Source organism: Schistocerca americana, chromosome 4 (genome assembly GCF_021461395.2).
Source record: "Schistocerca americana isolate TAMUIC-IGC-003095 chromosome 4, iqSchAmer2.1, whole genome shotgun sequence".
NCBI lineage: Eukaryota > Metazoa > Arthropoda > Insecta > Orthoptera > Acrididae > Schistocerca > Schistocerca americana.
In genome coordinates this window covers 505432565-505457779 of record NC_060122.1, presented here as the reverse complement: position 1 = coordinate 505457779, position 25215 = coordinate 505432565, and the positions used below count along the sequence as shown (strand labels likewise).

At 44.2% G+C, this 25215-nt stretch overlaps 1 protein-coding gene across 2 annotated transcripts in view; it reads right to left on the bottom strand.

Moving 5' to 3' along the window:
• Positions 1-25215, bottom strand: part of LOC124612388 (protein spire) — an 808827-nt gene that overhangs the window by 370698 nt on the left and 412914 nt on the right. For both annotated transcript variants that reach the window (XM_047140565.1, XM_047140566.1), the window contains exons 4-5: positions 7665-7798; positions 4192-4386 (exon numbers count right to left, since the gene is read on the bottom strand). In XM_047140565.1, the coding sequence (XP_046996521.1) occupies positions 4192-4386; positions 7665-7798 (329 nt within the window). The remainder of the gene's footprint in view (positions 1-4191; positions 4387-7664; positions 7799-25215) is intronic.

Genomic DNA, 25215 nt, shown 5'->3' with positions numbered 1-25215 from the left:
AGGATTTACGAAACTTAAGGTCCTATGTGTCTTGCTTTTATTACCATTCCGCGTTCAAAGACTTATTTTCCGTCCTGTGGCCATAAACACTTTGGAAACCTTTTCACGTGAATCACCCGAGTGCAAATGACAGCTCCGCCAACGCCTGCCGTTTTATACCTCCCCGTACGCAATACTATCGCCATCCGTTATGTGCCTATCGTTATCCCATGACTTTCGTCGCCTCAGTGTAAATCTGCGGAGGAGTGAATCGCGTATCATCTCTCGTGCCTGCACACCGCCAAGATTACGTTGATTCAGACCGCGGCGGTGAGTGTGACTTGGCGCACCGCCACGGAATCTGCAAGTACAATACGAACACTCTCCATGTACAATACGTATCAAAGGAACGTTTCATGATAATGCAATGCAGCATACAGTTCCAAGTCTCCGGTTGCTTCTAGTCGAGTGATGACTAGAGTGCCGAATATGGCCTGGATTTCGGGCCTTTTCCTTCACTGGTAACGCTCTTGTAGACTCAACACTACTGCCCATGATTACAACGCTATTAGTGAAAAAAATTTCTCTCAATAATTTTCATAGTATGTAGTTCTCATAAACATTATTATGACAATTGTGTTTCGAGGTCATATTCTGTAGGAGATTGTTTGTGGATACGTGACCAAACTGTTGAACCTCTCTCTTTATTGCACGATTCAGCTACTATACTGCATTTATAAACTGTTGCTCTGTGCCAAAAAATCTGCGTGCAAATAGTTTGTTTCCATATCTCACATTGGATACAGTAAGTATGTAGCACCCTTCTAATGGGTAACAGAAGGAAATGAATTTTACGCATGAGTCAGTGACCCTGTTTGTAAAAAAAATTATAATGCGCACCCTATTTAATCAACCACTTTTATCGGCAGAGGCCGTTGCAAGGTCTTTACGAGCTGGAATTTTGCAGACCGAATTCCTGGCATGTTAATAGTCTATAGATGACAAGACAAATTAAGGATTTAATGGCTTGCTCTACCGATAATAAGGAAATATAGGAGCAGTGGCTGTACGTCAATGGAATGGCTGCCGTAAATGTGTGCCGAGATGGAATCTCTCTCAAGCATTGTTTTCTTATGAAAAGACTAAGAAAGCTTCAAGAGCGGGGAGTAAGATGGAATGTTCTACAATTTTTAAGAATATTCTGTAAACAGAAATTTTAGACGATATGGCCTACAAAGTTCGATCACGGAAGGAATATAAGACAAAGTCTCAAGAGCATGCGTAAACGCCAAACTCTGAGAAAGTGTTTGCATAATTTCGACATACATCACTAAGAGATAAGCCCGATGTACTGTATTTCTGGAAGGGGCGTAACGAGTAGAAGTCGAAGTGAAGAGCAGCGTCAAAATATTAGAGAAGTCGCGAGAATTATTTCGAAATAGCGAATGGTTGTGGAAGGTTAGAAGCAGAGTGACAACGAATACTGTTCACGAAAATGGACGAGCTGAGGCAAGCGAATATAGTGCACACGCTGGAGAGAACAACCTAATAATGTTAGAGCAGGGCAGAAGACGCCGAATCGAGTAAGATCTCCCCGACAATTGTAGGTCGGAAGCGCACCATTGTGGAGTTAAAGCCAAGAAACGACAGCCAATCAGCGAGCGAGCTGAAGTTTGTGCGAAAAGCGAACTTGTTTGAGTGTGCGTAGGGGAGCAGCATCGCCCGACGACATTGCTACTGTCATGCTGAGATTATTGTTCACTGAGCGATTGTGGGATACGTAGGCATGAATTTTGAGCATTTTTTGTTAAAAAACTTCATTACTGAAAGAATATTAAAAATTTAATTTCCGTTTTCTTTTTCACCGTTGTCTTAGTTAACACTTATTGTTCCACTGCAGTTATTAGAATAAAAGTTTATTCATTCTCTCTCCACATTAGCACAACTTAAATGGCTCTGAGCACTATGGGACTTAACAGCTGAGGTCGTCAGTCCCCTAGAACTTAGAACTACTTAAACCTAACTAACCTAAGGACATCACACACATCCATGCCCGAGGCAGGATCCGAATTTGCGACCGTAGCGGTAGCAAAACTTAAAACATGTGGCCTTTATATTGTATTAATGATAAGATTGCACCTTAGAGTTTCACCTGTCTACTATCTTACTGCAATGGACTTCCTGGAGTACAACTCATTAGCTTAACAAATTAAGGGTGTTACATACGTTTAGCATAGTCGATTTTACCAGTCATTCTCTACCAAGTAAATCTCATAGAAAATTCGTCTCTAACGGAACCACCCATCGATAGGAATTTAAAGTATGCCTGGATCTGACTGCTTAGCTGAATACGTTTTATTCAGATAATTTAAGTAGTAATTGTAATGTTTAGCATAACAGGTATTAGCTGGAAAAAATTACTTCAAATGCACACATTTCTGGGCGTTCAATACCGTCTTTTTACGACCGCAACTCCACAACGGTGTACTTCATAACTACGGGTATCTGTATAATTTTGCACAATTAGACGTCCCGTACACTGCTGTCACCTTTGTTAGCAGGTTGCTTTTCTCAACCCTGTGTCATCAAGCGATGTAACTAAAATATAAAAAAGTAACTATGACAAAACTAAAACAATACAATTATTAGGTGACAACCAAGAAAACTATTTCAAGAATGAATTTTGATGCTGCAGCGGTGTGCGCGCTGTTTCGGAACTTCCTGGAGTGCTAAATCTGTGTGTCGAATCGGGGCTTTAACCCGGACTGATCTATCCAGTCACTACTCAAATCATACTCTCATAACTTTACACCCAAAAGTACCTCTTCTCCTACTTTCTGGACTTCACAAAAGTTCTCCTGCGTACCTTGTAGGATTAACACTCCTAGAGCAGATGAAGTTTGGAAAGTAGGAGAGCAGTACCGGCAGATGTGAAGCTGCGAGACGGGGACATAAGTAATGCCTGGCTAGCTCAGCCCTGTACAGAGGTTCCAGGTTAGAGTTGCAGTTTGTAAGGAACTTTCAAATCCTTATTTAACACGTAGGGACTTCAGAAAGTAAGTTACACATGCCCACGCTGAGACCACGGGGCAACAAGAGTCTCGCACCGTCAGAAGACAGTATATTTCCTTGTTCCCTGCAGGGACAATTCTGCCGCGGTAAGGATAGCAAGTGCATCACGGTATGGGAGTGAAATGGCGCGGCAAGTGGAAACGTACTTCAAAGTACAATCCTAGTGTACTGGAAATCTAGCTTGCACACACATTTAACATGAAATTCTGGCACTATATAGACCAGCGACCAGTCACAATGGAATGGTGCCAACAATTTGACCGAGGCCGCACACACGAGGGTGATGCTGCTAGGGAAGTCCAGATCTTGCACCATGTCACTTCCTTCTTTTCGGCAAGTTGAAAGGAAAAATGGGAGAAAAGAGTGTTTCCAACGATTAGGATCCAGCGAGGTGACGCAGTGGTTAGTACACTGGACTCGCATTCGGGAGGACGACGGAACAAACCCACGTCCGGCCATCCTGATTTAGGGTTCCCATGATTTCCCTAAATCGCTGCATCAAATCCCTGGATGGTTCCTGTGAAAAGGCATGGCAGACTTACTTCCCCATTCTTCTCTAATCCGATGGGACCGACGACCTTGCTGTTTGGTTGCCTCCCCCGAATGAACCAACCAGCCTACGACGAGGACGTTCACATACTGGTTCTCTATAAACAAGGAGCGGCTTTCCATAGTCTAGGAACGAACGATTGGTAGAACGTACCGACCGTTCTTCACAGAGACTTGGTGATTATGTTGATAAATAGTGTGACGTATCTGTGTCACTATGAAGTGCAACGTGGCCCTCCAGAACAATGTGTAACTTTCTTTTTGAGATCCGCTCGTAGCAACCCTCAATTCTGTACACATGAAAGTGGGTAATGTAGCTAGTACTGTACATAATTCGTAAATGGACAACTTAGCGCTCTGCATCTCCCAAATTCAATGCAATGAGCTATCAGTCACGTAAGTCATTTGTTTCAGTCGGTCTCGGCGCTACAGTAAGATAACTACTTCATAGAAGACATCATCAGATAACAATATTTTTGAGAGGATGGAGGTGGGAAACTACGTCAGAGCGCGTGGCGCCTCGAGCAGAGCAGAGCAAGCTAGAAGGTGGTGGTGGTGGTGGTGGTGGTGGTAGTCGTGGTGTGTACTGACCCAGTCGGAGAAGCGCAGCATGTCGAGGTCGGTGGAGGCGGCCTCGGCCGTGGCGCGCAGCTCGCGCGTGCCCTGCGAGACCTTCTCGAGGAACTGCGACAGCTCGATGGCCTCCGCGACCAGCGCGCGGCACACGGCGCGGTAGTGCTGGTCCGCCTGCTGCGCGCTCGGCGCGCCCACGTGCGAGATGCACCTCTGCAACACGACAGCACGCGCCGCCTCTAGCTGAAGGTGCAATGAAGTGCTTCAGGTGCAATGAAGTGCTTCAGGTGCAATGAAGTGCTTCAGGTGCAATGAAGTGCTTAAGGTGCAATGAAGTGCTTAAGGTGCAATGAAGTACTTAAGGTACAATGAAGTACTTAAGGTGCAATGAAGTGCTTAAGGTGCAATGCACCACAAAGGTGTAGTCAACCCGAAAACAATGGAAATCTAACAAACTGTGTTGGGACGTTATCGGAATCATTGGCGACGAGTGGAAACGTGTGCCGGACCGGTACTCGAATATGGGCTCTCCTAATTACTAGGTAGTTGCGTTAACCACAGCGCCGCCCGGCACAATGTTTACCGCAAATGTGCGGACAATTTCGGCACGCTCCCCGGCCTACCCACACTCCCACCTAGCGCCAGCTATCCGCAGCCTCGTCGATGTCCTCCAGGTTAGCTAATTTCAGTTCCCGCTGGAGATCGAAGGTATATGTGTATCCTCACTGAAGGTTGTGGATTCAGTACCCATCGGGGCGAATCAGTTATATGAGTCTGTGGTGTCTGTTCTTTTAGACATGTCCGAAAGAAGAGACAGCTCGTATCCATATAATTCACGTGAATGTCTGAAATAACAGACACTGTTTACGATCCACCGCTGTACGAAATACTTCGAAATTAATTCGCTGACCGCGAATTTCTTGACGTCAGCAGTGTTAGGTACAGATAATGCTACACGATAGTGACATGATTCGTCGCTGTCTCATTCTCCGTGTTGCGGGAATACAAGTAATGCTGCGAGCATTAGGCGATATTTTTAGTGGACTACGATGAAAGCATGCAACAACTGTCACATATGAAAGTTTTGGTCGGTCCAGGCAGCGTGCACGGATAGTTGAAGTGCTTAAGACAACCGCTCGTGATAAGCGGGAAATCCTGGTTCTAATTCAGGTCCAGCAGAAATTTTCATATGCTGCTATTGTAGATCTATACCTAATCAAGTTGATATCAAGGAATTCGCAGTGAGAGAATTAATCTACAAGAAAGGCAACAACTCATTTGTTGCTTTCTGTTGATGAATTACCCTTTATTACCTTTCAAAGGAAACCACTTTTTTAAAATCGTGCCTCCTAAGAGTATTTTAAAGACGAGGACAAGGAGAAAATTTTTCGGTTTGACAGGTAAGGCTTTTTTTCTTGAAGCAATAAAAATTCAATTATTTTCCAATTGTAATTTTTCCAACATTTTTCCAGTGAGCACATTAAGCAGGGAGGGAGAGGAGATTGATCAGTTGATAAAAGAGCAGGCTACGTACGAGATCGAAGGAAGGCATATTGAGACAGGGGAAAGGGGAAAGGGGAAAAGGAAAAAGGAAAAAGATGCAATTGAGAAGTATGAGAAAAATAGATTGACGGGAAAGAGCAATAATATGTACAGGAGGAGGAGGGAAAGAGAGATGAGAGTAAGAAGATTGGAGAAAAGTAAAGGGGATATTGAAATTGAGGAGGTAAAGGAAGAAAAAGAGAGACAAACATTCTAGCATCGTTTAGAAAAATGGAGATGCCAACAGATTCTACTGAATAGGTGATACACAACTGGAAATCAGGGGGCCGCTAATAACTGAAAATTGTAACTCCTGTAAATAACGTCAAATAAACGTCAATGGAGTATCGATTTCGATAATTTATTACCACACGAAGATGAATATGAAAAAATAATATTGGCAACCTTCCGCACATTTGTCAGCCGTCAGCATACAACAATGTACTTCCTTTTCTTTTCTTGCAATGGTTGTGCACCGATGAGCCAAAACATTATCACCACCTATTTAATAGCGTTTTCGTCCACTGTGCAAACACAATGCAGCAGAGATTCTGCTTGGTATTGACTCTACAAGTCATTGACAGGATTCGAAAAGAATGTGGCACCACCTGTCTGCGCACGAGTCAAGAAATACTCGCGAATTACGGGCTGGTTGTTTACGGGCACACACCTGGCGCCCGATGTGTTCCAGCACAGATCAGGCACATCAATGCGAGTTCACAGTAGCACGATTCTGACCTTGCAACACGGACAGTTATCCTGCTTGAAGATGTCATCACCGTATGGGTGACATCAAGCATGAAGCGATGCAGGTGGTCCGTAACAATGTTCACGTAAGTCATGCAGTCATTATGCCTTCGATTACCACCACCAGAGCCCATGGAAGCCTAACTCAATGTACCCCAATGTACCCTCGCCAGCCTTCATCTATGGCGCGGTGCATGTTTCATGCAGCCACTCGTCTGGACGACGGCGTGTAAGGACCCAACCATCGACCTGGTGTAAGATGATTCGACAGGCAACACTTTTCATTTGATCGACGGTGAAAACTCAGTGATACTGTGCCCACAGCAATCATACCTGAGGATGTCGTTGGGTCAACACAGGAAGTTGTGTAATGTGGAGCTCCATGTTCGACAATGGCCTTTGAACGGTATGTTCCGAAACAGTTGTGCCTGCACCAGCATTGTTCTTTGTCGTCAGGTCTGCCACAGATCGCTGCCTCTCCTGGATTACACAGTGCGGGATCCTCGGACCTCTACGTTTTGTGATGAGATGATGTCATCCGATACCATATGGCTTTCTCGTTATTTCACCATCCTTCAACCACTTTGCATTGCAGAGCTTGAAAATACCGCTTCAGTTGTAAATTACTTAATTTTCACACGACCGGTTCCGGAGTGTTATAAGCCCATCCTCAGGTGTCGTAGCTGTGCTGTGGTCCCCGAGCGCCGCGTGTAACAGGCGCGGTGTGCTGCCTATGAGTAATTTACAACTGAAGCGGTATTTTCAACCTCTGCTCAGTTGCGGGTGTTCTGCCAACAGGATTGTTTGCCCTTTCCATTGGTACTAACGAGAGCAGTAAAGAGACGACCAGCTTCGCCGTTTCAGAGATTTCCAGCCGCAGCGCCACAGCAATGTGCCGTTAACCAAAATTGCTTATATCAGAGGATTTCCGCATTTGCGGCCCGTATCTTCAATATAATGACTACAAATTTGCCTCTCTTTCGCTTACATTCTTTCCTTATTGCGTCACATCCTCGCAAAACCACGAGGAGGCATTCAACCTCCCGGTGGGCAATGGTCATGATATTTTGGCTCATCAGTATATACTGCGGCAATGTCAGAGACGAATTATACATATATAAGAGGGAGTTTACGCAGAGGTCTGTGTTTCCACAGAAGTGTTCTGTGGTGAGATGCCAGCCGTAACAAGGCAGCTGCAGTACCTGTATGACGGTGGAGAGGGAGACCCGTCCGCGGTCCCCAGAGACGGCAGCGTCGACGTCGTCTTCGCTGTCAGCGGAGTCTCGCTCGATGCCCTCGTCGTCCGTCTCCTGCTGCTGCCGCTCCTGCGCGCTCTCTGCAAACAGAAACAAGTACCTCACATTAGTGGCCAAACACACTTATTACCCGTCGCCGAGTAATGGCGTACATGGTTCCACGCCGCTTCGTGCTGCGACTCACAAGCGAACACAAAATAAAGGAAAATTTAGAGGCGCACATGCTCTTGTTTCATATTAGGAGCTATCCTTTCATCCTTGCTCTCTCTGCTCCACCCCTGACAAGGAGAGGTCCCCCAGCAGTAGGATTGACCTTTTGAAACCAAACATACGGCGACGTAGGTTAAGATCTCAGGCATTACACCCTCCAGCCATTCACCCTGGCGAGCTCTCATTTGCGAGTAATTAACAAAAAACATTCGGAATTTAGCGTGATGTTGAATGACGTTAAACAACTGAAGTTACGTAAGGTGGTTGCGTGATGGAAGAGGTTGTGAGTTCGAATCTTGCCAACTGCAGTATTTTTTTCTTATTTTTTAAATCTTTATCGAAATGACTTTGATGATACTTTTATTCAGTTAGTTGGCTTAAATGCAATTTTTTCCAGTCCTTTGCACATCATTTCAACACTGTATGAACTTTTTTTTTATTTGTTTAATTTTCTCTTTGTATTATTCCTTCTCCAATCAGAATTTTTGTGTATATGAATAATTTTTTTATCTATTGTAATATTCAATAATTTGAAACTGACAACCAATAATCTATTTATATTGACTGTGCATGGTGTGAAAATGTATTTTTCGTGGTAATCGCCATTCATACGTTTGAAACATAACTAAATACATACTGCACTATGAACAAAATAGCGATGAGGAAGATTTAAATGAAAGACGGGTTTATTAAGTATAAAGAAATTCAAACAAAGTGAGAAATAGATATAATAAACGCAGTAACGTAGACGGAAAACAGGGTGATAAAACAAATTTAATCGCAATTAATACAGAAAATTAATTAGAAGACATGAACAAAGATTTCAAGTTAAAACAGAATGATAGGAAGAAAAATGAGAGCAAATGAAGAAACTGATATTATGATTAAAATAATGTGACGAAGGAATGGAAATAAAAAATTACATTTAAATTAATTAACTGAACAAATATGATGATCATAGTCATTCTGATAAAGATTTAAAAAAAAAAAACTATACTTGCAGGCATAGCTACTACCCTATCCATTACACCACACAATAGGACTACTTGATGTAATTTTTAACGCTATTGAGTGCCACACAAAATTCCAAAATGTTTTTCGTCAATTACTCGCAAATGAGGGCCCACCAGGGCGAATCGCTGCAATGTCTGATGCTTAGGACCTTAACCTACGTAATCGTGTAGATCGTTTCACAAAGTCGATCCGACTGCTGGGGACCACTCCTTGTAATATAAGACTGAGTTTGTCAGTACGGAAAAGTAATTCGAATTAGCAACGCCTGTCAATCTTGTCTCTCCACAGAAGTGGGCCACTATACAGAGCAAAGAAAAGACAGAGTCCATGAGATATTGCTGCAAATCGCCTTAAAGGGTGACCGGCGGTGGAAAGAACGTAGTAGAACCTAGTGGAAAAGGAGCCTTGCAACTGCTCGCGGTACTCAGGGCCTGATCGCGTGAAGAAGAAGAACGCCCATTAATCTACATTTTGGACCAGACACCTTATAAGACAAGATCGCAATAAGGTAAAAGGAGCAGTCAGAACTCAAAGCTATCCGCGTGGGTACTGGCACGATTGTGCAACACTGTTTATTACATTTCAGTCCAACCTGTGTATTTACTGCTTAGTGCCACTAGCCACTTAGTTAGCGCTTTATGTCACTGCTATTTGTAATCTTCATGATCGTGGAAGACCAGGAAAATAGATGTTCTACAATTCTGTTCGATATACTATGGTGTTGACTCATTGTTTATACTGCGTACGTTTATGGATCATTAATGTGATATTCCATCGACAACTGGAGGTTAACAAAAGCCAAGGGCTTTTTAATCATGAAGTGCATCAGATCGGTAACCAAATAATTTCTAAGAGTATAGGTTTCAGTTTAACAAATAACGCCAGAAATTTTCATCTCTTCACATTGACTTTGTGCACGCAATCTAAAATGCTGTATTCGTCACGCAAGCTAAATGGTTTTGCGGGCGGCCTTCCCTGTGGCAGTTACGGAAACTTTGACACAGTAACAGCTGCTACAGAAACTTACCGCGGGCCTCCTTTAGCAGACCCGAGTTGTTCCACAAACTGCAGTACCAAGGTCGCACAGAGTGTCAAAACTTTCAAGATATTCATTGTCTGAAATCATCTACAGGAGAGGGGCTGATCTTAAAGAAGCACACTGCAGTACAGTATATGGGAATATATAGTGCTTAGGGACCATGGGACAATGTTGACAATCTTCGCCGAAAATATTTCTAACATTATCAATATGTCTTTCTCGAAATATATTGCGAAGCATATGTTAGAGTCAAGATGGAAAACTACATCAGGGTATTGTCTTCAACTCTAGGGCTCATCCAAGAAGGTGGTTTGCAGTATTGAATTCAGGAGTTAATGGTTAACGTCGATTGTAGAATCTGATGACACATTGCACTGCCCGATTCCTGGACGATACACACTGTTCAAAAGAACTAGGGAGACACGTGTATCAACGTCCGGTATACTAAATCTGTTTTGATACAGGCAGTACCTGTGGGCATATCGCGTGGCTTGAGATCTTATGCAGTGTAGGCAACAATTAAATTCATTCATTGTATGTACTGAAGTGTCAGGTAACCCCGCAGGAAGGAATCAAGTATCTGTGTCCTAGTGTTTTCTGCCGAGGTACATAGATGGCTCTTGTCATTTGTGGACCTTGTATTCAACGAGGCATTTGCAATGCGGCACCTTAGTGTAGCCTAGTGCAAGTTTGATCCAAAAAGGATAGACTTTCGGTTGTGATGGTGTAAATGCCAATGCCTCTCCCTGTGTCATACATAGCCTGTGGACACGACACAGAAAGATATCTGGTCACCTCTGTGTTACGGCGACGTACGGATGCCGCTAGAGCGCTGCAAGACGATATCTGAAGGGCCACCGGGACCTCTGTGTCCGATCAGACTGTAATGAACAGGCTACGAGAAAGCACCTTACGAGACAGACGTCCTCTTCGAGTACCGCGCTTGACACGGCATCGTCTTGCAGTTCGCCTTGTCGTTACCATATCAACTGGCAACCGTCACGGGCGACGAGTCCAGATATCCTCTGACGCAAGATGATGGCCGTGTTCGTGTGCGGAGACCCGGTATCTGCCAAACATTGTCCAGGAGATCAACAGATTCAGCCAGGGTCTGTAATGTTGTGCAGAAGCTTCAGTGTTGACAACCATACGGATCTTGTCGTTGTCCTTGGTCACCTTACAGCCTGGTAGTACACATGGAACAGATCCTGTTGGATCATGTGCTGGCTGCTGCATATGGCGGTGACCCTGAATTCCTTCTAATGCCAGGGCCTGTATGGCGGACGTCAGCAGGGCTGTCTTGCGAAGCCTGGACATTGAAGTAATGGAATGGCCGGCGGTGAGTCCCGACCTAAAACCTATCGTGCCTAAGTAGGACAAGCTTGACAGATATATTCGTCGTCATCCTGGTCCACCACAGACTCTCAAAGAACTCTCACGGGCTCTCATTGAAGAATGCGAACAGATATCACAGGTGACCTCCGTAGACTTACACGGAGTAAGTCTCAGGCGGTGATAAATGCTCGCGGAGGGCATAAAAGTTATTGAAGCTCTGAAAGACCAATGAGAAGCACCTAGGGTGACAGGATGATTGATTGTTCCCATTCTGTTTTCGGCACCAATCGTACATTTCAGTACTTTCTTTGTGAATGATCGAAGATGTAATGCTGTTATCTTGTGAACTTAAGTTGTGAAAGATAAAGGTACAATTAGGTAACGTACTCAGTCCTCAGTTATTACTCAATGGAATCTGGCAGACGCCCGAACTCTTGTTCCCCTAATTCTTTTGATTAATGTATGTAACTCTGCTGCCTGAAGAGATTAGCGCAACACGCAAATCGTGCAGCTATGAATCTTTCCTACACACGACGTTTCGATACGAGATTCCTCAGGTTAGTTATGATTCTGCAGATGGCAACAACGCTCTCTAAGATGTCATAAAGACCTTACATTGATAAATTCTGAAAAACGTATGTAAGACTTTATTACTTGAGCGCGTGAGAAAGGGGGGATCGGTCTTGTAGCGGCATATGTTATTGCGCGACTACGTAGAGGATGCAGCACTTTCAAGGCCGCGGCGACGGTGGCATCTTCCTAACACATATAGTTACCTTTCTGGCCAACTGATGCTTCCGGCGGAGGAAGGAAAAAATCCATGTAAATAAACTACTTCCGTTTATAAATTTTTGCTCATTTACTTCACGCACGAAAGAACAAAAAAACGAAATTAAAGTGCGGCAGGCCTGTAATTTTGTTGCCGATTTCGATTTTGTGTGTATAGCGTAACTTGGAGATCAAGGGCGCACATACGTATGTTCGTGCAAGTATCGCTATTGTACTCCTTGATTTTACAGTCATGGAGTGTTCACTAATGAATAATTTAGTCGGCCGCTACACCTCTCAGCGTGAGAGAATTCTGTGAATGAAGCTGATTCATTTTCAAGTCTGACATACCTGTTCAATATCTAACCCGAGGCACGCGGCATGTCGCGACCGTTTTCATGAATATCGAATTTAGCATCCATCATTCCCTTCAACAGCAAGGCGCAGATAGCAGTTCTTGCATCTGAGCTCGGAATATTTGGAAGAACAACCATACGTGACAACGAACCATTAACTCACTTGTGAAGGGCGCACAAAAGTTCGAACTGTTAAACCGAATAAACATTATTTTAAAATACGAGGCAGTGTCTGTTCTGCCCCCATGAATGCCATTTTTCTGTGAAACTAAGCATCTGGGTACAATCAGTCTTTTGAAGTTAACGAATCTAAAGCTTAACATATGCTTAAAACAACCTATGTTAATACAGGCAGTAGCCCCTACTCACCGTCATAGTTACCGAAGATAGGTGGCGACATTATCGTACGTATCCCCTATTCGTAAAAGAGGTACAAATGCGGAGTATCAATGAAGTGACCGGAACAGAGCGGAGTGGAACAGTCTACACTTTTGACAAGAGAAATGTGTGGACAGCCTACATCGTTTTCCATATACCCGTCCTAAAGTTGCCCAGCATAAAAATCCTTAGTGATCACTCTATCCACATCTTTGTGCCATTCAGCTGTGTTTTGATCACTTCACTGAAACCTCATATTTATAATCTGATGATGCATAAAGGAGTAATGTACGACAACACACGAACTTCTAGTTTGAGAAAAATGAATCAGTAGGTACCGCGCGTGTCAACTTATACCATCTGAAGCAAATTTTTAGCTTTTTGCCAGATAACAAACCTTATGACTGCTGTGACTCTGCTGGTCGAAACATCCTATTACACGGTATTGTTTCTTCAGCGGCGCATGCTCCTGTAGTCTTTACATTCCTTCACCTTCAAATATCGATTGAAAACAAATACAGAGTTTTACAGGTAGATGACCAAGGTGGGTGACGGAACAGGCACATTTCCCTTTTTTAAAGTAATTTTTATTCGCTTTTTATTCGAGCTGGTTCTTTTGAGAGGCCAGATGTTAAGATTATAGCGTGTTTGAGCTGTAATTAAAATAATGACAATTCGTGACCCCTAGTACGTCGTTCGCATGCAGACGCTACGCATTTCGTGCAATGCAAATAAAATAGACCAAGGCCGAACACTCACGCCAGATGTTCGAGGAAGCAAATTGCTATACTAACCACACTGACTGGTGCGACAGCAGGCGCCACGGATCGCCAACTGCACGCTACGCCCGTGCACATCCCTCTATCACTGTTACCATCAAATGTCTGCGCGCGCGCGTCTGTGTGTGTGTGTGTGTGTGTGTGTGTGTGTGTGTGTGTGTGTGTGTGTGCGCGCGCGCGCGCGCGCGCGCAGATATGCGTGCAAAAGTCTGATGAGAAACATAGAGCTGTGAATTGCTTCCCCGCTAAACACTACTCTGATGACAGTACTTTTGCTTTTAGATGAAGACAGGCTCATTTCACATTTTGAAGTGAGAGATTTTTCGATGTTCAGAAGGTCCTCACAGGTGAACATAGTGCAATGGCGGCGAAAACTATACCTATGTTTTGAAAAATCGGAGAAAGTGCAGTGTCAAGCGACAACAGGTCACGAAATCAGCCTATTCACTTCATAACAAAATATGAACAAGCACTACAAATATAAACCGCACGTTACACACACAAAACGTGATATATACTCATTTCCGTCTGTAAATGCATAATAAACAGAAAAATAAAAAATTACGTTTTGCTGCTTGCAGATGATAAGTTGTAGATTGTGTAGCAGAATAGCTACTAACATAGATGTCCAATAGCACAATGTAAGGTATGTAAACTAATGCATACATCCATTCTTTTTGTGAATTAAGCTATAAATAGAACTTTGGCATACTATTATAAATGACACAGTGCGTCAGGTCGTTAATACATATCTCAACTGTGAACTATTAACAAATGCTGTATAATATTTTACAACAATTATTCATTCACAACTGTAAATAAATATACAGGGTGGTCCATTCATAGTCACCGGGCCAAATATCTCACGAAATAAGCATCAAACGAAAAAACTACAAAGAACGAAACTCGTCTAGCTTCAAGGGGGAAACCAGATAGCGCTATGGTTGGCCCGCTAAATGGCGCTGCATAGAACAAACGGATATCAACTGCGTTTTTTTTAAAATAGGAACCCACATTTTTATATTACATATTCGTGTAGTACGTTAAGAAATATGAATGTTTTAGTTGGATCACTTTTTTCGCTTTGTGGTAGATTGCGCTCTAATAGACACAAACGTAAAAGTACGTGGTATCACGTAACATTCCGTCAATACGGTCGGTATTTGCTTCGTGATACATTACCCGTGCTAAAATGGACCGTTTACCAATTGCGGAAAAGGTCGATATCATGTTGATGTATGGCTATTGTGATCAAAATGCCCAAAGGGGGTGTCCAATGTATGCTGCTCGGTATCCTGGACGACATCTTCCAAGTGTCAGGACCGTTCGCCGGATAGTTACGTTGTTTAAGGAAACAGAAAGCGTTCAGCCACATGTGAAAAGTCAACCACGACCTGCTACAAATGATGATGCCCAAGTAGGTGTTTTAGCTGCTGTCGCGGCTAATCCGTACATCAATAGCAGACACATTGCGCGAGAATCGGGAATCTCAAAAACGTCGGTGTTGAGAATGCTACATCAACATCGATTACACCCGTACCATATTTCAATGCACCAAGAATTGCATGGCGACGAGTTTTAACATCGTGTACAGTTCTGCCACTGGGCACAAGAGAAATTACGGGGCGATGACAGATTTTTTGCATGCGTTCTGTTTAGCGACGAAGCGTCATTCACCAACAACGGTAACGTCAACCGGCATAATACGCACTATTGGGCAACGGAAAATCCACGATGGCTACGACAAGTGGAACATCAGCGACCTTGGCGGGTTAATGTATGGTGCGGCATTATGGGAGGGAGGATAATTGGCCCCCATTTTATCGATGGCAATCTAAATGGTGTAATGTATGCTGATTTCCTACGTAATGTTCTACCGATGCTACTACAAGATGTTTCACTGCATGGCAGAATGGCGATGTACTTCCAACATGATGTATGTCCGGCACATAGCTCGCGTGCGGTTGAAGCGGTATTGACGTCCCTGGACTTCTTTCTGTGGGGAAAGTTGAATGATATTTGCTATCGTGATCCACCGACAACGCCTGACAATAGGCGTCAGCGCATTGTCAATGCATGAGCGAACATTACGGAAGGCGAACTACTCCCTGTTGAGAGGAATGTCGTTACACGCATTGCCAAATGCACTGAGGTTGACGGACATCATTTTGAGCATTTATTGCATTAATGTGGTATTTACAAGTAATCACGCTGTAACAGTATGCGTTCTCAGAAATGATAAGTTCACAAAGGTACATGTAACACATTTGAACAAGCGAAATAAAATTTTTAAATGTACCTACGTTCTGTATTTTAATTTATAAAACCTATCTTTTACCAACTGTTCGTCTAAAATTGTGAGCCATATGTTTGAGACTATTACAGCGCCATCTATCACAAAGCGAAAAAAGTGGTCCAACTAAAACATTCATATTTCTTTACGTACTACACGAATATGTAATAAAAATGGGTGTTTCTATTTTAAAAAAAAACGCAGTTGATATCCGTTTGACCTATGGCAGCGTCATCTAGCGGGCCAACCATAGCGCCATCTGGTTTGGCCCTTGAAGCTAGAGAAGTTTCGTTCTTTGTAGTTTTTTCGTTTGATTCTTATTTCGTGAGATATTTGGCCCAGTCATGATCAATGGATCACCCCGTATACCAAAGCTTCGCTAAAAGTTAATGTGTAACAACAATTTTACAGTAACAAAATAAAAAATAACCCACTGCAGATAGCACAAAATGTGCTGAAACATGTCGGTGTAAAACAAAACAGACAAAAAGGTGTCTTGCATAAGGCGGAATTAATCGTCCTATTTTCATTGCAAGCACGGACATAACAAGAAGAACTGCAACACCACAAGATGATTAGAACATAGTGCGTTACCATCACTACGGAGCTATTCGTTGTGGCGTTTATTGGGAGACTGTTTTTCGGCATTGTACAGTTTTCTTATATTGTGGTAATTTTCGTTACATCCAACACCTCATTGTCAGCCGACAATCTGTGTATAACCAGAAACTGCGTAAGACATTTGACTGCTCAACAACGAGAGTGGTGATGATACGGAAAACTTCTGAACTTATTGCTAGTCGCTTTCGATGTAGGACCCACTTGAAGCGAAAAAACGAATAAAGATTAGTGTTAAATGACCCTTCGATAACGTCGTCATTAGAGACGGAGCACAAGCTTGCATTAGGGAAGGGTGAGGAAGGAAATCGGCCCTTTCGAAGAAACCAATACCGGCATTTGCCCGGAGCGATTTATGGAAATCACGGAGAGCGTAAGTCAGGATGGTCCGACGGATATCTGAACCGTTGACCTCCGAATGCGAGTCCAGTGTGCTATCGCTCGGTGCACCCATCTGATTTTCTCTCTCTCTCTCTCTCTCTCTCTCACACACACACACACACACACACACACACACACACACACACACACACACACACACACAGACACACACAAGCGTTCATGTTTTCAGTGTCTTAAAACATTTATGTATTTATTTTTCCATAAGAATGCTGGGGATTCCGCCGTTTTTGTCGTTTCAGTTAAATTTTCCACAGTGTAAGAAATCAGCTGCAAGTCGAAAACGGTTCCTTATCAATGGGTACAGCATCTTTTCTTCTGTGTCTAAGCAGTATACTGCAGCCCACATTGTTATGAGAAACACGGGACGTCTATGATTCATTACGAGACTAACCTAAACATGATTTAATATTTTCAGAAAGGTAACACTCAACAATATATTCTGTAACTACAGAGCCTGAAACATTTGTTGTCCCACAGTCTTCTTGTTCTGACAGGTACGTCATGTGTTATCTTTATTTTTTCTTCGACTGGTTTACTCTCTTCGTCCTGCCTGCCTAACTTATTATAATATTTCCGTCTTTACTTGCCGAATATTCACAGCATTCCCCACAATCTAGTTTACAAATTTTGTTGTTCGTCCTGGCCATAATTTTGCCCCTCAAATTCCCATCTATGGGGGTGTCAACTGTTTCTGCATACCAAGCTGCTGTCCCAATACACTGCTCCTTCTGTCCCAGGATCTTCTAACCTCACTTATTATTTCTGGTATCTCAAAATTAAATGGCTGGATGAAGTACGAAATATAATCATCATTTGCTAACACACTGCTTGGGAAAAAAAAGTGAAGCACCCAGAACAGGAGGAGGAAACGAAAATTAACTTTACTGGTTCAGGGAGTGTGATGTTATTTTAGTGATTACAAAGTCGAGTGAATATTACATAGAACTCGGTAGCATAAGGTCACTTTGTTAGTGTGATTTTGCACCCGTTCCGGCCTAGAAGCACTGATGCCCTGATTCTGTTGGCGAGGGTGTGAATGGCGCTGCATCCTCAAAAATGTGAGAGTGAAATTCTAAGGGACCAAGCTGCTTAGGTTATGGGTCCCTAGACCTACACACAACTTAACTAACTTACGATAAAGACAGCACACACCCATGCCCGAGCGAGGACTCTAATCTCCGGCGGGAGGAGCCGCGGCTGCATCCTCTCCTGAGGAGAGTTGGCCAACAACTGTAGCAACTGGTGTAACAACTGTTGTAACAGTTGAAGCTGGTCCTTTACATCTTGGATACTGGCACTGGGACAGAGCTGACGACTGAACAGGTCCCCACACATGTTCTCTCGGAGACAGATCTGAATATCTTGCCGGTCAAGGCAATACCTCAACATTTCACGGGCACTTCAAAGAGACACGTGCCCTGCGTCGACGAGCATTATAATGAAAATTGGCACCACGACACTGTATCATGAGAGGTCCACATGAGGACCGAAAATGTCTGTGAAATACCACTGTGCCGCCAGAGTTCCCCCAGTCATTATCAGATCACACCCCATACCTTCCCACACAATGACGCAAAGAATAACACCGCTGTGTCTCACCGATAAGGAAGAATGGAGCGTCTCACTAAGACGCCGCCATGTTTGCCGACGATGGTCGTTCGGGGGTGGTAAAAAACGGCGATTCGCACTGAACACACAGCGACGCCATTCATCAGCAGCGTATGCTTCCAGGTCACGGCACCCCTCCAAGCGCAGCCGTTTGTGTTGTGGTGTTAACGCCAGCCTACGTTGGGACATTTATTCCCTAGTCCACCTACAGCTGCGGAATGACACAGAATGTTGCAGAGCGTCCATTACTTGTTGACGAATAGCAGGCGCTGACGTTAAGGGTTACGATGTGCACAACGCTGTGATCCTCTCTTGTGGGTGGTCGAACGTGGTCGGCCACAACCTTGACGACGAAGGTGCCTGTCCCCAGGTTCTCATGCAGTCCAACATCATGCCACTGTCATATCCGAACGCCCGACAAATCTGGATATTGGACGATTCGACCAGCCGGTAAAACGATGATCCACAAGAAGGACCCTTTTGCAAACTCTGTTGGGTGCTGATAACGCTGTCTCACACTAATATGTGTCATTTCCGTGTCCTTCACAGTGACCACGCAACATCTGATGCTGTTCACGCCCCTTAATATACCTTACCGAGCCTGGCTGCAACACTAAACATGAACAGCACTAATGCACCCTGATGGCCATTCTACCTGCCACAGAGAATTGACATAACCGCTCATGGGGTGTATGTGGTCCAAGTTACATTGAAATTCTTTCTTCTGTCAAATTTTAACATTTGTTCATTTTCTTCTCGCATTCCTTATTCAGTGACTGGCCCTGTCACTTGAGTTTTATAAATACAAAAGTAATGATGACCGTTCGCTGAGTGGAGGAACACCACACACACACACACACACACACACACACACACACACACACACACACACAGCGAATGATTAACTTCTTCGGAACAAGCATCTCACTGGCTGTATTAGACATCTCATCGTTGCCTAACTTATCTGTTTTGCGTGATCAACAAATGCGAACTATCACCTGAATCCAATGCCTGTGGCACTCCGTCGATAAATTTCCCCTGCTAGAAAGGGCCACGGTGAACAGGATTAAAGTGAATCCATTATACATCCCTGCCCCTCCGACTATAAAACGTGAACAATACAGAACAGCACCACCGCTCGATAAACTTCGGGTGGCTAAGTGCCTGCATTTTATCACTGTTAATCCTGCTAAATGTATCACGAGCGCGTAATAAATACTGCTGAGAGCCCTATTAAGTGTTAATGAAACGTGCGTTGCTACTGTGTGGCGAAGACCTTGCGAGACGGTTGAGATGGAGAATTTAGCAGCCCCGATCTAGTGTGCCGAAGAACAAAGACAATAGCGGCCGGCTCTTCAGCGTAAGCAGAGAGTTTGAGCCCACCAAGTTATCAGAAGACCTGCAGCATTATTAATCGCATTCTCGCGAACTCCAATAGACGACCCGGCTCGTAATTTAATGTCCAAAGAACTAATGTATTGAAGCGGCAAATTAGCTGATGCAGTAATTACATCAAGACTTGTTGAATTTGTCCGGTCGCTTCCCAGGAGAATATATTATTAAATTAGCATCTTGTAAGCCTTCTGTTCGGCTAGGACTGTATGGCACACGAACTGCGATGGACGTGCATTTCAGGAACCACAATCACTACCCCATCTGTAGAGACTACGATGCAAAAAAGCAGTTCTTGACATGTTCTACGCGCTGTACGACAATACGGTCAGCTGTACATAATAGAATAAATGTTCCTTTCCAAAATGTAAGAAGGCGAATTTCAAAGAATTGTGTTCATCAAAGTGAAGACAATTACACTTTCTTCGACACAACGCGTATAACGTATCTATCCCGTTGACACTGGTGTTAGGAAGTCAGATCAACGTTTCAGTCTGAACAACTGTGGTAAGATATCGGCAATGGCCTTGTTCACAGAATCTTTCCACAATTTCCCTGTGGTATTTTGAAGCCTTCGCTAAAGATTTAAACCAATGGTTCGATAGGTATTAATACACTCCTGGAAATGGAAAAAAGAACACATTGACACCGGTGTGTCAGACCCACCATACTTGCTCCGGACACTGCGAGAGGGCTGTACAAGCAATGATCACACGCACGGCACAGCGGACACACCAGGAACCGCGGTGTTGGCCGTCGAATGGCGCTAGCTGCGCAGCATTTGTGCACCGCCGCCGTCAGTGTCAGCCAGTTTGCCGTGGCATACGGAGCTCCATCGCAGTCTTTAACACTGGTAGCATGCCGCGACAGCGTGGACGTGAACCGTATGTGCAGTTGACGGACTATGAGCGAGGGCATATAGTGGGCATGCGGGAGGCCGGGTGGACGTACCGCCGAATTGCTCAACACATGGGGCGTGATGTCTCCACAGTACATCGATGTTGTCGCCAGTGGTCGGCGGAAGGTGCACGTGCCCGTCGACCTGGGACCGGACCGCAGCGACGCACAGATGCACGCCAAGACCGTAGGATCCTACGCAGTGCCGTAGGGGACCGCACCGCCACTTCCCAGCAAATTAGGGACACTGTTGCTCCTGGGGTATCGGCGAGGACCATTCGCAATCGTCTCCATGAAGCTGGGCTACGGTCCCGCACACCGTTAGGCCGTCTTCCGCTCACGCCCCAACATCGTGCAGCCCGCCTCCAGTGGTGTCGTGACAGGCGTGAATGGAGGGACGAATGGAGACGTGTCGTCTTCAGCGATGAGAGTCGCTTCTGCCTTGGTGCAAATGATGGTCGTATGCGTGTTTGGCGCCGTGCAGGTGAGCGCCACAATCAGGACTGCATACGACCGAGGCACACAGGGCCAACACCCGGCATCATGGTGTGGGGAGCGATCTTCTACACTGGCCGTACACCACTGGTGATCGTCGAGGGGACACTGAATAGTGCACGGTACATCCAAACCGTCATCGAACCCATCGTTCTACCATTCCTAGACCGGCAAGGGAACTTGCTGTTCCAACAGGAAAATGCACGTCCGCATGTATCCCGTGCCACCCAACGTGCTCTAGAAGGTGTAAGTCAACTACCCTGGCCAGCAAGATCTCCGGATCTGTCCCCCATTGAGCATGTTTGGGACTGGATGAAGCGTCGTCTCACGCGGTCTGCACGTCCAGCACGAACGCTGGTCCAACTGAGGCGCCAGGTGGAAATGGCATGGCAAGCCGTTCCACAGGACTACACCCAGCATCTCTACGATCGTCTCCATGGGAGAATAGCAGCCTGCATTGCTGCGAAAGGTGGATATACACTGTACTAGTGCCGACATTGTGCATGCTCTGTTGCCTGTGTCTATGTGCCTGTGGTTCTGTCAGTGTTATCATGTGATGTATCTGACCCCAGGAATGTGTCAATAAAGTTTCCCCTTCCTGGGACAATGAATTCACGGTGTTCTTATTTCAATTTCCAGGAGTGTTTAAGGCGGTTTCCAAAAATGAGGGCACGCTACGTGTGTCAACTGAAACTTTTTTTTATTGTAACATTAAACTGGAAACTGTAACACCATAGAACCAAAAGCTGACACCTTTATGGTTAGAATCTGAAGCTCTAACATTAAGCATTAAAGTAACAAAATTGATTTTAAATTACAAGACATGTCTGCATACTCAAAATAATAGCATAAATTATAGCAAAAAACAAAGAAATTAGAAGACACAAACCAAATATATTTATTCGCCACCAGTCAACGATTTTCACAGAATCTATCCACGCATTTTTATCCACATCTTTGACATACATCACGATGTTGTAAGATCATACTTTGTCCTGACGTAAGTAAATATTACATTATTTTTCAGTTATATCTGGGAATGAGTAATGGAAGTGTGTAAGAAGACAAAACTAGATTCTAAAATAGTTTGTTTGTCTGTTTTTAATACATCACGGAATATGGATTGTGAAATAGCACTCTTAGACGAAGAAAGCGCGCTTTCTGAATGCAACAACAAAACAGTGTGTAAACCAGTGACAATATTAAGAACAGAGTGCAGTGCAAGAGCCAGAAAGAAAGAAGATACTGAGAAAGAATAAAAGGGAAAGGACAATGAGAGTTTGAGATATGAGAGTAAGAGACTTTTCGTGACTATTAGAAAACATCTTTTGAAAGACAAAGGAATTTCGGTAATAGTATGTGAATAGCACAAGGGTCTTCGACTGGCATAATTAGCAAAAGTTAAGAAACAAGGAACTCAATTGCATTTTAGGTTTAATATTGATTTATGGGACTATTGCGGCTAGTTGTGAGTTCAAGTAAGATAAATGTTAAATTTTCAATTACACTACGGCGTTAAGAAAACTGAGATTTCCTCAAAAATTGTCATCCACAATATTTTCTGCTCAAAACAACAGTCTGATAATATACGTGACCTAAGTACTTCACAGAATGTGAACGATCAGGCGCAATGTCGGCCGCCGGAAGGATACGTAGCTGCGAGAGGAAGACTGATAAAGGAATAGAGTTTTAATTATTTATCACGCGAGTTGCTTGATAATGTGATATAGTTGTGTGCTGCAATTGTGATAAATGCCTGTGCTATTCCGAATCGCCCGGGCAGGACAGCGTTTTGTCGTCTTCCATGACAGTACACACAAAAACTGATTTCTGCCACGCGTGCCAAATGAAAGGCAATATGAAAGGGAACCGGTGGAGCACTGCTTCAATTTGTGCGGAACAAATCGGAACAGCTATCCAGCTTACTCAAATTTTTGGGACGTCTCTTGCCACAGCTCAATTTCTCCTATCTAGAAATGCGAGCACAATTAAATGAAGGGACATGCCTTGCCCAGATGAATCGCGACTCAATTTACAGACTGATCTTCGTCGCTCATTCGTCTGAAGGTTAAAGTACGGCCTGGTAAATTCGAAGAAACATTTTGAAAGCATGTCAGTTTCGCGGTGGTGGGATCATGTTGTGGGAATTCTAACAAGCCCATAGTAGAATTCAACGTTGTGAGCCGGCCGTGGTGACTGAGCGGTTCTAGGCGCTATAGTCTGGAACCGCGCGACAGGTTCGAATCCTGCCGCGGGCATGGATGTGTGTGATGTCCTTAGGTTAGTTAGGTGTAAGCAGTTCTAAGTTCTAGGGGACTGATGACCTTAGAAGTTAAGTCCCATTGCGCTCAGAGCCATTTGAACCAACGTTGTGTCAAAATTTCAAAGCAATTGGTCAAGAACTTTCGCAGTTGTACGATTTTGAACAAAGGGATATTCACTCTTTATTTATTTAGATTTTACAGCCTTACGGGCAGTCGGTGCCATGAGCAAATTAATTCATCTCAGGCATAGGCCGACGAAGTGATTATAATACAGTGAGACTACAAACACGTGTACGAAACGCGCTGCTATCCCGGTGGGACTGAAGGTAGGTCAGTATGGCGGAATCTGGAATAGAACTTCGGTGCTTCCGCTGCAGGCGCATTGCCTCAAGGACGGGCTGCAGCAGGCGCCTGCTCGGTATTCGAAAGCCGGTCGCGCTTGTTGGGGGCGGAGTACGTGCGGGCGCCTGCTTGACAGGAGGGTACCAACTGGAGAGGAAAGCGGCGGAAATAAAGCGCCAGGGGCAAATCAGGCGCGGTGCGGACCGCAAGTAGAATGCCAAAGAGGGCGCGCAGCACTACCTGCAGCCGCGGCGACGCGCCCGCAGGCTAGTACAGGCGAACGGCGTTTCTCCAGCTTACAAGCCAAGTGTGTGTCACCCTGCTGCGGCAGCAAGTGGTCGTCCTCGACGGGCATTTAAATTTGTTACTCGATAAAACGCCGGATGGCTAACGACGGATCCAAAATCGCAGTCTGGTATACAAAGGCCAATTCTTATGAAGAATCAAATAATTCAGCATCTCGTAGCTCGAATACCTTGTAGATCAAAAATACTGACTCTGAAAACCGAAATAAAGAGTGGAGCAAATATTCGGTATTTGAAAATGAGGACATTCTTGGGCCAAGTAAAAGTTCAGTATCCCGACTTCTTTATTCAGAATCCAGAAAAATGAACCAAATACGTATTCCTTATTGTAAAAACACACAAGAAATTCCACTTATTAAATGCACGAATAAAATGACCAGCAGCTGTACGTAGGCCCGTAATCGGTGCACAGAAGAATAACAGCAATCCATATTTACATATTACCAGCGACCCGCCCCGACTTCGCAAGGGTGGTAGTATGTGTTCATAGCCAGATGGATTGCCTGGAGTACCCTAAATAATTTATATACAGAAAGCTTATTCGTGAATCATTCTGGCTACTAGTTAAAGCTGTATCTAAAAACTTATAATAGTTCCTAAGAACTATCTATATTATGTATATATAAAAACCTCTATATGTACTCTGTCACAGTCAACACCTACACTGGACAAACGTATTTAACACAGACTTTTTTAAGAAATTGACAGAAAAATAAAATTCATTTATTTCACACAAATTTACAGTCAAATGGCGGAAATTTCATTCAAGAAGTTCTATACCACTGCGGCCTAGCAAGGAGGAAAAATCTCAGGGTTGTCCAACCTCAGCAAACAAAGTCGTATGACGTCATTTAATTATTAAAGTCTGCGAGGGAGGAAGCTAGAGGAGAGGGGATGGAAGGTGGGAAAGGGGTCGTGAGATAAGAAGATGAGAGGAGAGAGAGGGGGAGGGAGGATTAGACAGGGAGACAGTTGGAGGAGAGGGACAGAGACAGAAAGGGG